The sequence below is a fragment of the Canis aureus genome, chromosome X, assembly GCF_053574225.1.
Source record: "Canis aureus isolate CA01 chromosome X, VMU_Caureus_v.1.0, whole genome shotgun sequence".
NCBI lineage: Eukaryota > Metazoa > Chordata > Mammalia > Carnivora > Canidae > Canis > Canis aureus.
Window position 1 is genome coordinate 76302796 of NC_135649.1, and position 12976 is coordinate 76315771.

The window sequence follows — 12976 nt, forward strand, 5'->3', positions numbered from 1 at the left end:
AATTTAAGAAACAAAACAAAGGAGCAAAGGGGAAAAAAAACGGACAGAGAGACGAGAGAGAGAGAGAGACTAATCAAGAAACACACTTTAATCACAGAGAACAAACTGATGATTACCAGTGGGAAGGTAGTATGGGGACGGATTAAATAAGTGATGGGGATTAAGGAGTGCACTTGTCTTAATGAGCAATGGGTAATGTATAGAATTGTTGAATTCACTATATTTTACAGCTAAAACTAATATAACACCGTATCAAACTTTAAAAGTTTCACATTTCACATTTGTATCTCACCATTACCACAGTGGCAGTTATGAGAGCTTGACCAGGCAGCAGGTCCAAGCAGCATTTACAGGACAAACTCCCTGTTCATACACAAGTCCTCATGTACAAGGTCTGAGGGTGCCTGCAATAAGAAGCCAATTCAGTCATCTGTGTGAAAAGAAAGGTGTGGGCTGATTTGTTTTGTGTGGTTTCTGAGCCCAAGAGGTGAATATGCTTAATACACTGGTAATACTAGGAAGACAGTATAAGAGCAATTTTTACAATATTTTCCTCCTGACCTAGTGGTATCTTATTCTATTAAATATAGGCCTACAGAAAGAAAAAGGTTTGGTTTGGTTTGGTTTTAGTGAAAATGTCTCTTCTCAATATAAGTTACAAGCCAATCGCTACAGAATGAACCACTTGCCACTTATGAATGGCAAAAATATGTGCCATTTTCTCCCAACAACTTTTGTCCACTTTAGAGCCTAAAACCGGTTGAGATAAGTATAAAGAAACCACACACATTTCCAAAAATGGTAACTATATACGCTTTGTAAGTATAACAAAGGAATCTTATGCCTTGCTCCTCCATGGCCGGGGCTCTGTTGGGCATGATTTTAAATGAAATCCAAGCATCTTTTCTTCCTGTTTAGTTAGGTGTGGCTGCCAGGAATGCAGAGTAGCATTTAGGGTATAAAGTACTCTATTCTCAAGGACAACACTATAGTGAGAGAGACAATCTCACCATATGCCAAGGATCTCCTTGCAGGTGGAGCAGACAAGCCCTGGGTAGGACTAGAATGCAGGGCTCACAGGCTCTCTGCCCTAGCCTCATGATAACCCTTTGTGCCAGAGCCTGGGTTTTGCAGCAAAACTCAGTTCAGGCCAGGGAACCTTAGGTCCACCAAGAATCCTAAGTAGTCTATTAAGGCTTCTGCAGTGGCCAGTCCTACTTCTTTAATCATTAATTTACCAGAGGAATAACAGGATGATACTCTTCCTTGGGTGAGCTAACAATAACCCTGGCAGGTAGGGTGTCTGCTATTCATGCACGCTAAGAATAGAAGTGAATCCCTTAAACTGATAAAGTACATGAAGCCAATTATTAATGTAGTGCTTCTCCACTCTAAATTCACCCTTCAAAACATGCTCTCTGATAATAGACAAAATTTTTAGGTATCTCTCCTTCAAAGTGACACAATGTTATATTTTCTCAGTAGAAGACACTGGAGGGAGATTGAAGGAAATGCCTCCCCTCTTATTTCCGGTTCTTAGAGGCAAGGGTATGAGGATATTCTCAGTGCTCTGCCCCAGGCAGGAGACGAGAACAACTGTCCTCATTGAATGTGCAATCCTGGTGTGGCCTGGCGATCAGCTTTCTGTGACTTTCTTCATAGAGACATCCTGTGCTCTAAACCACCTGCCCACTGATTCTCTCTGCTTACTTTCTCTACTGCTCCCCACTCTGCCCCCCCTTACGTTCTGTCCAACAACAGGTTTATCCTCTCTAGTTCTCCCAGTGCTACAGCCCTCCCAACACCAAGGCCCTTCTGATTCTACATGCAGAACATTTTTAGCTCCAGGCCTCTAACTCCACCAACATCCCTATTTCTACTACATGCCCAAACACAATGCCACTAGTTGTGGCTTGTCCACATTGATGTGTTCCATAGGGTTGTGTCCTGCTTACCCTGTAACTGTAGACCAGCTCTGGTTCTGAAAACCCGCTCTAGTTCCCACAAACCAGCAAACTTCTCTGCCATCCAACAGTTTCTCCTATACTTTCTCCAATGAGGTGTGAATTCCAGCCTTGGAGAAGGGATTCCCCACTCCAAATTGGTCTATCCTTGAGTACTCTCTCTCAGCCCCAGAATACATAGTGATTTATGATACATGCGTTGCTGTAAATAATTTGGAAAAGAGCAGACTTTTCAAACGTGGTTCACTGAGACAATCAGGCAGGGGTGGGTGGGGAATAGAACCCTACTCAACACCATACAAAAGCATCACTTGTGGGGGGATTAACACATAACTGTGAAAGACAAAACCATGACTATTTTAGAAGACAACATAGAGAATATGTTCACAGCCCCAAGGAAGGGACAGACTTCTTAAACAGATAAGTACTAATAATAAAGAAAAGAATGATAATTTGACTGTATAACATCTGTTCACAAAGCATAGCATAAAGAAAGTGAAAATGCAAGCAGCAGAGCAAGGGAATATTTTGGCCAAACATATAATCGAAGGACTAGTATTTAAAATACATAAAGAACTCAATAAATGAGTAAGTGAAGACGGAAAATAGAAGAATGGCTGACAGAGTTAAACTTGAACAGTTCTTTCACAGAAGAGAAAATCCAAAGGCTCATAAACATAAGAATATGCCAAAGCTGAACAGTAATAGTAAAAAAAACAAAAAACAAAAAACATTTTTGCAATCTTACATGTAGGTGAAGATGTCTAGCAGCAAAAACTCTATGCTACTTGTGAAATAGTAAATTGGCACCACTACTACAGAAACCAATTTGGCGTCATCTAGAAAAACTGAAGATATTCATACCCTATATCCAAGTGAATGTGGTTTTGGAGGTATACCCAAGAGACTTCTACACATGTGTTCCATGGGAAATTTCCAGGAATGTTTACTGCAACATTGTTCATAGTAGTTAAAAACTAGAAACAACTCTAGTGTCCATCCACTGTAGAACTGTATAATTATATCATAATCACTTCACTAAAACTATACACTGGAATGCTAGTCAACAGTGGGGATAAAGGATTTACAACTATATTGAACAACTTGGATGAGTCTATCAAATCACATGTATATGATACAGTGTGAGAGAAACAAGCGATCAAAGGAAGCATGCAATTCAATTTATATAACTTAGTATAAACTATATTATTTAAGAATGTGTACAAAAAATGGTAAAGCTATAAAGAAAGCACTGAAATGATTATTGCAATGTCGGGATAATAACTTTATCTATAAGGAAGGGCACGGGTTGTGATTGAGAGGAATACTGTCTGTACCCAGGAGAGCTGGCAATGGTCTGTTTCTTGATCTTGATCCTAGATACATGGGTGTTTGGTTGTTTTCCTTGTTTTATTTTGTTTGTTTTGTTTTTGTTTTAAAGATTTTATTTATTCATTTGAGTGAGAAATGGTGAGAGTGCACATGAGCAGGACAGAGGGGCAGAGAGTGAGAGACACAGAAGCAGTCTCCCAGTTGAGCAAGGGGCCTTTTTCAAAAATGACTTAATTAGGTTTTTAGTTTTATAAGTTATCTAAATCTGGCAGATATGTTTTATGCACTCCTCTATATCTCAGATTTTAAAAATGGCTTCCTTTAAAAATGTAACAGAAGGAAAATATGTGAAGTAAAAATTTTGACGAGGTTTCAGATGTAAGGGATAATAAAATTGTTCTTCCTATCAAGAGATCAGCAAGTGTCCATTATCATTAAAAAGGGGGAAAGTGGGGATTATTTAAACTATATGTATCCAATAATCTAGTCATCACTCTAAGCCTTTCCCTTGCTAGATATTTCACCCTTTATTGATATCATTTCCCAAATCACAGATGACAGACAAGTCGGAAAATCATCATCATCATTAATACAATCACTAAGGCATCACAGGCCAAATCCATTACAATGAGATTGGGCCACCACGCTGAAATGCAAGCAGGTACACCAGGACGATTGAACATGGTCATATGTGCATTTTTCTCAGTAGAGTCCATCACAGTGACTTAGGGTTTAATCTTACCACGTTTAACTGGTACTCTGTCCAGAGACCTCCATGTGCTGGAGAATCTAGCATTAACAGAGGAATGTTCTGAGGAATGCTGTGGGATTGGACATGAGATTTACCATGATGTAATGGCAAAGAGTTGGTTTAGGTTGGGCACTGTCTTGGAAGGACCCAGGAGTGGGTTGGGTTTTCCAGGATTCAGTATAAATTGTTTCATCTTCCAAGCTTTGCACTTCTAGGCTGAACAGTGGTAATCTGTTTTGGCCTCACCTCTTACTCATTCTAATTTCTGCATCAGCAAGCCAAAAAAAAAAAAAAAAAAAACGAACTGTAAGACAAATTTTCCTGAGGACCTTTTTCAAGACAGTTCTGGATATGGAAGCTACCCAGAAAAAAATAAAAAATAAATAAATAAAAAAGAAAAGGACATCATTTTCATTTGAATTTGCTAGCATTACGGTACTTTGATGTTGACACAAAGTGTTATTGTTCCAGGAATTTTCTCTCACTGGATTGATAAATCCAGCCAGCCAGCCAGGCAGCCAACCAGCAAACAATTTTTTTAAAAGCACCATACTTAGCACTGGGAGGGAGTGGGGGTGTTTATTTTGGTGTATATAATGACACAGAGATTTAAGTTGCATTTAGCAGATAGATTGCTCGGTTAAATGTACCGAATGAACTTTCATTTCCCCACTATCTGGGAAGACATCCTTGATTTCCTACAAATACTGGGTGTAGAACTTACTTGTGCATACGAGGCTCTGCCTCTGGGCTTTCTATTCTGTTCCAGAGATCCAGTACCAGAATATTTAAATCACTGTGTCGTTAAACACGTTTTAATATCTGATAGGGCCAGTTTCTGCGCATTGCACATTTTTTTTTTCCTTTCAGGAACGTGTTCGGGCCCGCGGCAGGGGGCGGGGTCGCGCCTCCTCCGCGGCTCCGGTTCCAGCCGAGCCTCACCGCCTCGGAGATGGAAAGCCCAAGGCTGCTCCCGCCTCGTGGGACACGACAGAGCGGTGGTGCTGGCAGCCCCGCGGGCGGCAGCCGGTTCCACGGCGGCCCTGACCCGCGGGCTGGCCAGGTCCCCGCGCGCCGCCTCCTGCTGCTCCGGGGCCCCCAAGATGGCGGGTCCGGGAGGCGGCGCGAGGAGGCCCGCGCGGCCTCACGGGGCCCGGGCCTGAGCCCGTTGGCGCCCAGGTCGGATTATGCTAGTGGCGGCGACAGCGATGACTTCTTCCTGGTGCTGCTGGACCCGGTGGGTGGCGATGTGGAGACCGCGGGCGATGGCCAGGCCGCAGGGCCTGTATGGAGGGAGGAGGCCGAGTCGGTCCCACAGCTGCAGCAGGGTGAGAGTGGCGCGAATCCCGCGGGCCGCCAGGCGCTAGGCCCCCGCTGCCTGTCTGCAGTCCCCGCCCCAGCCCCGGCCCAGAACCCGATCCCCGCCCCAAGTCTGGCACCCGCCGCGGCCTTCACGGGCACTGTCACCATCCACAACCAAAACCTGCTCTTGCGCTTCGAGAACGGTGTCCTCACCCTGGCCACACCCCCGCCGCCAGCCTGGGAGCCTGAAGTCGCGCCTGCCCCTCAGCCTGGGGGTCTGATGGCTCCGCAAGCGGGGGTCCAGCCCAACGACTGCCCTGAGCTGCCGCCCGACCTCCTGCTGGCCGAGCCGGCTGAACCGGCGCCGGCCCCAGCGCCTGAGGAGGAGGCAGAGGGCCGGGCCGCAGCCGAGAGTCCCCGCAGGCCGCTGGGCCCGGGCCCGGGCGTGGTGCTGTACCTGTGTCCCGAGGCGCAGTGCGGACAGACCTTCGCCAAGAAGCACCAGCTGAAGGTGCACCTGCTGACTCACAGCAGCAGCCAGGGCCAGCGGCCCTTCAAGTGCCCCCTGGGCGGCTGTGGATGGACTTTCACCACCTCCTACAAGCTCAAGAGGCACCTGCAGTCGCACGACAAACTGCGGCCCTTTGGTTGCCCTGCGGAGGGCTGTGGCAAGAGCTTCACCACGGTGTATAACCTCAAGGCGCACATGAAGGGCCATGAGCAGGAGAACTCGTTCAAATGCGAGGTGTGCGAGGAGAGCTTCCCCACTCAGGCCAAACTCAGCGCCCACCAGCGCAGCCATTTCGAACCTGAGAGGCCATACCAGTGCGCATTTTCCGGCTGCAAGAAGACGTTTATCACAGTGAGTGCCCTGTTTTCCCATAACCGTGCCCATTTCAGGGAACAGGAACTCTTTTCCTGCTCTTTTCCAGGCTGTAGCAAACAGTACGACAAGGCTTGTCGCCTGAAAATTCACCTGCGGAGCCACACAGGTGAGAGACCTTTCCTTTGTGACTTTGACGGCTGTGGCTGGAACTTCACCAGCATGTCCAAACTCTTGAGGCACAAAAGGAAGCACGAGGATGACCGGAGGTTCATGTGCCCTGTGGAAGGCTGTGGGAAATCTTTCACAAGGGCTGAGCATCTGAAAGGCCACAGCATAACCCACCTGGGCACAAAGCCTTTTGTGTGCCCTGTGGAAGGCTGCTGTGCCAGGTTCTCTGCTCGCAGTAGTCTCTACATTCACTCCAAGAAACACTTGCAGGACGTGGACACCTGGAAAAGCCGCTGCCCAGTCTCTACTTGTAATAAGCTCTTCACATCCAAGCACAGCATGAAGACCCACTTGGCCAAAAGGCACAACCTTGGCCAGGATCTCTTAGCTCAGCTAGAAGCTGCAAATTCTCTTACGCCCAGCAGTGAACTTACCAGCCAGGGACAGAATGACCTCAGTGATGCAGAGCTAGTGTCTCTCTCCTCTGATGTGCCTGGCAGTAGCTCCGCTGCAGTGCTGGACACAGCATTGGCAAACTCTGGAATCTTGACTATTGATGTGGCTTCTGTGAGTTCAACTCTGGCAGGGAGCCTCCCTGCTAATAATAATAATTCATTAGGGCAGGCTGTGGACCCTCGGGCCTTGATGGCCACCAGTGACCTTCCTCAGAGTCTGGATACCTCTCTCTTTTTTGGAACGACAGCCTCTGGTTTTCAGCAGAGTCCCTTAGATATGGATGATGTCTCAAGTCTAAGTGTGGGGCCATTGGTATCTCTGGGCTCTTTGGCTATGAAAAACTCGAGTCAAGAGCCCCAGGCTTTGACCCCCAGCAGTAAGCTTACAGTGGACACAGATGCTCTGACTCCTTCAAGCACCCTTTGTGAAAACAGTGTCTCGGAACTACTGACGCCAACCAAAGCAGAATGGAATGTACATCCTGACTCTGACTTCTTTGGACAGGAGGAAGAGACCCAGTTTGGATTCTCCAGTCCAGCAGGAAACCATGGTTCTCAGAAAGAAACAGATCTTATCACAGTGACTGGCAGCTCATTTTTGGTATGAACTAACTATTAATTCCTTGCCACGTGGCTTATTCTTATGAATTACACTCCATTTTAAGGATATTCTGGACTAAATGTTTAAATCCAGTAGTCATTTCTTATAGGTTTGAAAAAGAACAAAGCCCTGGGCTACAAGTCTGGAGATTTAAATTATGATCTTGACTCTGGAACTGTCGAGTTGTGTGACCCTGAGCAAGTCACTTAATCTATCTGAGCCTTAATTTCCTTATTTATAAAATGAGGTGGTTTGAATTGATTGTTTCTAAGGTCTTTTCATCTCTGTGATTCCTTGATAAGTTTATTTCCTTGGAAAAAATAAGGACAATTTTTAGTGCTTGTGTTGCATGTGCTTTTTTCCCCAACATACATAATGGTGTAATGAACAGCCATGTCCTTAGCACCCAACTTTAACTTTTATTAATTCGCAAATAATTTTGTTTACCTTATCTCTAACCCTTTTCAGGAGGTATTTTGGAATAAATACCACACAGTACATCATTTCAATTATTATTCCATATATAGTTATATAATGTATGGGCTCTTTTGGAAAAATTATAATTCCATTATCATACTTAAAGTTAACTGTAATTCCTTAATACCAGTAAATATCTAGTCAGCTTTCAATTTGGAATTATTTCATAAATGCTATTTATTTTTAATATTTTTAATATAGAATTCCAATAAAGCTCTTAAGGGTCTTTTTAATCTGTTTCCTCCTTGATTCTTTCTTTGCACTTTTATTTGTTGAAGAACTAGGTTGTTTCACATGTAGCGTTTGCCACAATCTTAGGTTTTTGTCATTACATCCTTTTGGTGTGAAGTTCCGTTACCCTTTGTTTCCTTTATTTGGTAGTTGGATCTAGAGACTTCCTCAGATTGAAAATGCGATTTTGGGGGCAGGAATGTTTCTTAGTTCATGATGTGTTCTTTTAATCAGGTGGTACATAATGTCTGGTTCTTTCTTTTTGTTATATTTGCAGCTGCTGCTGATAAATGCATTTATTGATGATTACTTGTGTTTCTGATATCATGGATTGTTCTTGTAGAATTACTATTAGTGGAGGAGGAAATGTTGTTTAAGGCATTTATAAAAGTTTAACTGAAGTATTATTCAATGCCAGAATATTTTCTTAAATAATGGTAGAATTAACAAGAAAAAAGATAACAAAAATATGTTGGCTGTTTTTGCCATTTATCTTCCTGACCTTTTGTAATGGGGCAGGATTTGTTTTTGTTGAAGTTGCCAGCCAGAATTTTGACATGGAACAAACCCAGGGTCAAATTTGTAAGGGATAAATGGCCTGAATAAATTAGTCTCACTAAGCCTGAGTTTCCTAGCTGTCATATGATCATGGCAATGCACAAACATAGCTAACACACGTTAGACTTTTCTTCTTTTCCAGTTTTTAATATGTAAGGAAAAGTATTATGCGGGGCAGCCCCGCTGGCGCAGCGGTTTAGCGCTACCTGCAGCCTCTGGTGTGATCCTGGAGACCCAGGATCGAGTCCCACATCTGGCTTCCTGCATGGAGCCTGCTTCTCCCTCTGCCTGTGTCTCTGCCTCTCTCTTCGCTCTCTCTGAATGAATAAATAAATAAATCTTTAAAAAAAAAGTATTATGTGCTTTGGCATATTTTGATGAATTTATATAATTTTTTTTTTTACCCTCTCAGGCCTTTCTGCTGTAAGGGAGAAATTGAGATAATTTAACCCCTTTCAATGTTTAGGCAATGAGTTTTGTTAGGGTTAGAGTGAGGTATGATACAGAATCTCTGTATTTTCTCCACTGAATAATCCTCCCTCCTTCCAGGAATTTCTGTGGGGAAATGCCAGGAGTAGAGACATTGCTCAAAGGTATATTTGCAACCATTTCCCTTATTTCAGTTTATCACCATATCTGCTCTGCTTACAAAGTCAGACTTTGCTGTGACTGCGGAGCCGAGCCTGCTATTGTGTGAAGCTCTGATAATGAAGCAGAGGTTTCCTCCTTTCTGTGGTCTGGAGAACTCATTGTTTCCATTTTCTCAGAGTTGGAAGGATAGAATGAATCTGAATATTGTATAAACTGTCTTATATATGAGTGCAGCTTTTGAATTTTGTGGAACTTCTTCACTACTGGTATCTTATTTGTTTTTCAGAACAACCCTGTGTGGTAGTTTTGACAAAGTCTGTACTGTGACATGTGGCAGTTTAGCCAACTTACATTCTAAATGGGCTTGGCTAGTGACTGACAGTTCTATATATAGCTTAACACAAGATAAATTATCTTTGCCTCTCCTTTTCCACTTATCCAACTTCCATGATTCATTTCAGTGTCAAAACTAGCTGCTGTTTTCCACTGTAATTGATTTCTGTTACTTTGTGCTTAACTTTCTCCTCTCTCCACTCCCTTGTGCATTCCAGTCTTTGCCATTCCTTTCTTTTTTAAAATTTTTAATGGATAGATCTTTTCTTGCCCATTTACTCATCATACACACTGATAAATGACTCAGATGATAAACAAGATTATTTTCTACATTGTTCAGATGAGAAGTAGATTTCTGTTTCATTATTTTCATTTTTTAAAAGTTTTTGCTACAGAGTTTGGCTAACTAATACTCTTATTTGCTCTAGTGAACTAGTCAGTGGTGTTTGCACGTGAATGTCTATGGATGACAATTATTGTAGCACTTTGGCAGTGCACTAAAAACTTGCCACTTTGAAATGTTTCTGTACTGTGTGTGGGTATACACACATATATTTTTTTAAGTGGTTGTATTCATTTAGTGAAAACGGTAGGCATACTTTTGTAAATCAAAAATACTCAGAATTTTATTGTCTACTCATTCAACTGTTTTCTCCCTTTGCTTTGAAATATTTGTATTTATAAAGTGCATTTCAAAAATATTGTCATTCATTAAGATCTCTTAAATAGATCCCTATTTTTCATGTCCAGAAAATATGTGTGTTAAGAATGGAAATGAATGCACAAGTAGCAAACATCAAATAAATTATTTAAACACCACAAGAATTTAATACTCTGACTTTATTTTTTATTCCTTTTTTTTTTAAGATTTTATTTATTTATTCATGATAGTCACACAGAGAGAGAGAGAGAGAGGCAGAGACACAGGCAGAGGGAGAAACAGGCTCCATGCAGGGAGCCCGGTGTCGGATTCGATCCCGGGTCTCCAGGATCATGCCCTGGGCCAAAGGCAGGCGCCAAACCGCTGCGCCACCCAGGGATCCCTATTTTTTATTCCTTAAACCAACTTTCTCCCACTAAAAAATCATAAAATGTATTTTTTCTTACTCATTGCTGAAATTTTCAAAGGACAAATGTTGCTTTTCTCAAAAATAAAAGCTTTGATTTGTCCATGGGCTCAGAGTTTCATTGAAGAAATTTGTTCAAATGATTTCTCTTTTAATACCATATTCTAGTAAAATGGTGTACCTCTTTATACGTTCAAAGTAAGAAGTCTAATTTTTGGTGGTGGTGACATAAAGTTGCCATTACTCTTTTAAATAATGACACATGTTTTAATTTAATCCTATTTCCTTTCTTTTTTCTCCTCAGTCTTTGGTTTATTAAAAAATCTTGCCAAAAAATACTGCCCCCAAAAATTAATAGACAAAACCTGTCAGTTGAAAACACAGCAACATGATGGCTTTAAAAAAAGTCTGGGGGTAGCCTGGGTGGCTCAGCGGTTTAGCGCCGCCTTCAGCCCAGGGCCTGATCCTGGAGACCCAGGATCGAGTCCCAAGTCGGGCTCCCTGTATGGAGCCTGCTTCTCCTCCTGCCTGTGTCTCTGCCTCTGTGTGTGTGTGTCTCTCATAAATAAATAAATAAATAAATTCTTTAGAAAAAAGTCTGTTTCTGGGGGGCTCTGTTGATGATGTAGGTTGTAAATGAAAATATATATTGGCATTAGCATTTTTAAAAATTAGTATAATAAATATAATGATTGAGTAATGGGAGTCAAACATGCATAGATTATGAAGTTTATTTGTCTCTGTGACCTAAACTCTTTATGTTCTTATCCAGGAAACATATAAGAAGGCAATTTGTCAGCTGGAGTTTCCAGTGTATTTATTTCAAATTAACAAATACTTATTAAGCATAATTGTACAAATACAGCATAACATAGTGAGGGTTATATGATAAGGATAATATGCAACTCTGACCTTTAAGGAGATCACATTTGACAGGAGAAGAGAGAAAAACATTTGTTAAAGAATTGGAGGACAGAAATGGGCAAAGTTTAACTTGGTACCAAAATGACAGAAAGGTAAACACACACACACACACACACACACACCACAACCCCCCCCCCACACACACACAATAAGAACAATGAGGAATTTATTCTAGGCACAGATGAAAGCCTGTGAACATGTTTTAGTAGAGGAGTCAGATCATGGAAATTATGTCTTAGGTTAATGTAATGGAGGTGCTGTATGAATTAGATGAGAGAGATTGGAATAGAAGAATCAGTGAAAATACTTTTATAGCCATTCAGGCGTGATATGATGAAGCCTGGACTAGAGTGGTGTCAGTAGGAAGTGAAAGGAAGGAACCAATACTAAAGATGTTTCCAAATTGAGGAAGGCATAGTACTTAGTGCCTCTTTAGGGAGATAGATGATGATAGATACATAGATACATAGGTAACAAAAAGAGACTTAGCAAAATCAGAAATGATAACTCAGGTATTCTTGGGGACTGTAATAATCACATTTTTACTAATTGAGGGAAGTAAGGAAGAGTCTTTTCAGAAGTATGTAAAGATGGTGTTTAGTTAAATGCTAATTGATAAATCATAGGTATCCCTTCATAAACTATCCACATTGTGGTTTATCTACATTCTAGACAATGACAGAGGGCAACTTCCTCTTTCTTGGTTCCTTAAGGCATGCTCAGAACTATCTATATAGTTCTATTTATTTTTACTTCCCTTTGAATTACCAGAGTCCTCCTCATCTTGACATGAATGATCTAGATCTGCACTAATTAATATGGCAACTACTAGTCATATGTGGCCATTGAGCATTTAAAATGTGGCTACTATGACTGAGAGACTGTATTTTTAATTTAATAAATTTAAATTTAACAACAGTTTAAAATTGTTTCCTGTTAAATATTTTATTGTTTTAGTAGTATTAAATTTCACTTTAATCATTGACAATTTTATATCTGAATTAAGATGTGCTGTAAAATACAAACCTGATTTTGAAGGCTTGGTTTAAAACATTAAAGTATTTAATGAGTATGTGTATATTGATTACACATTGGATAATATTTGAATTTATTCAGCTTTATTGAAGTATAATTGACAAAGTTATGAGATGTTTAAAATGTACATTGTGGTGATATGTATACATTGTGAAAGGATTTCCACCATCTAGTTAATTAACACATCCATCACCTCATATATTTATTTTTTGTAGTGAAACATTTTATTTTAAATATATTTGCTTAAAGAAAATGTAATATTAAAATTAATTTTACCAGTTTATTTTTTAATTTTTATTTATTTTTTAGAGGTAGAAGTGAGAGGCAGAGGGAGAGAGAGAAAATCTTAAAGCAGGCTCCA

The 12976-nt window shown here is 41.3% G+C and overlaps 1 protein-coding gene across 1 annotated transcript; it reads left to right on the forward strand.

The window, feature by feature from the left end:
* Positions 1-4908: 4908 nt before the first annotated feature.
* ZXDB (zinc finger X-linked duplicated B) lies at positions 4909-12667 on the forward strand. Its single transcript, XM_077890103.1, has one exon. It carries the CDS (start codon positions 5000-5002, stop codon positions 7403-7405), a length of 2406 nt encoding a protein of 801 aa, XP_077746229.1. The 5' UTR covers positions 4909-4999; the 3' UTR covers positions 7406-12667.
* The last annotated feature ends 309 nt before the right edge of the window (positions 12668-12976 follow it).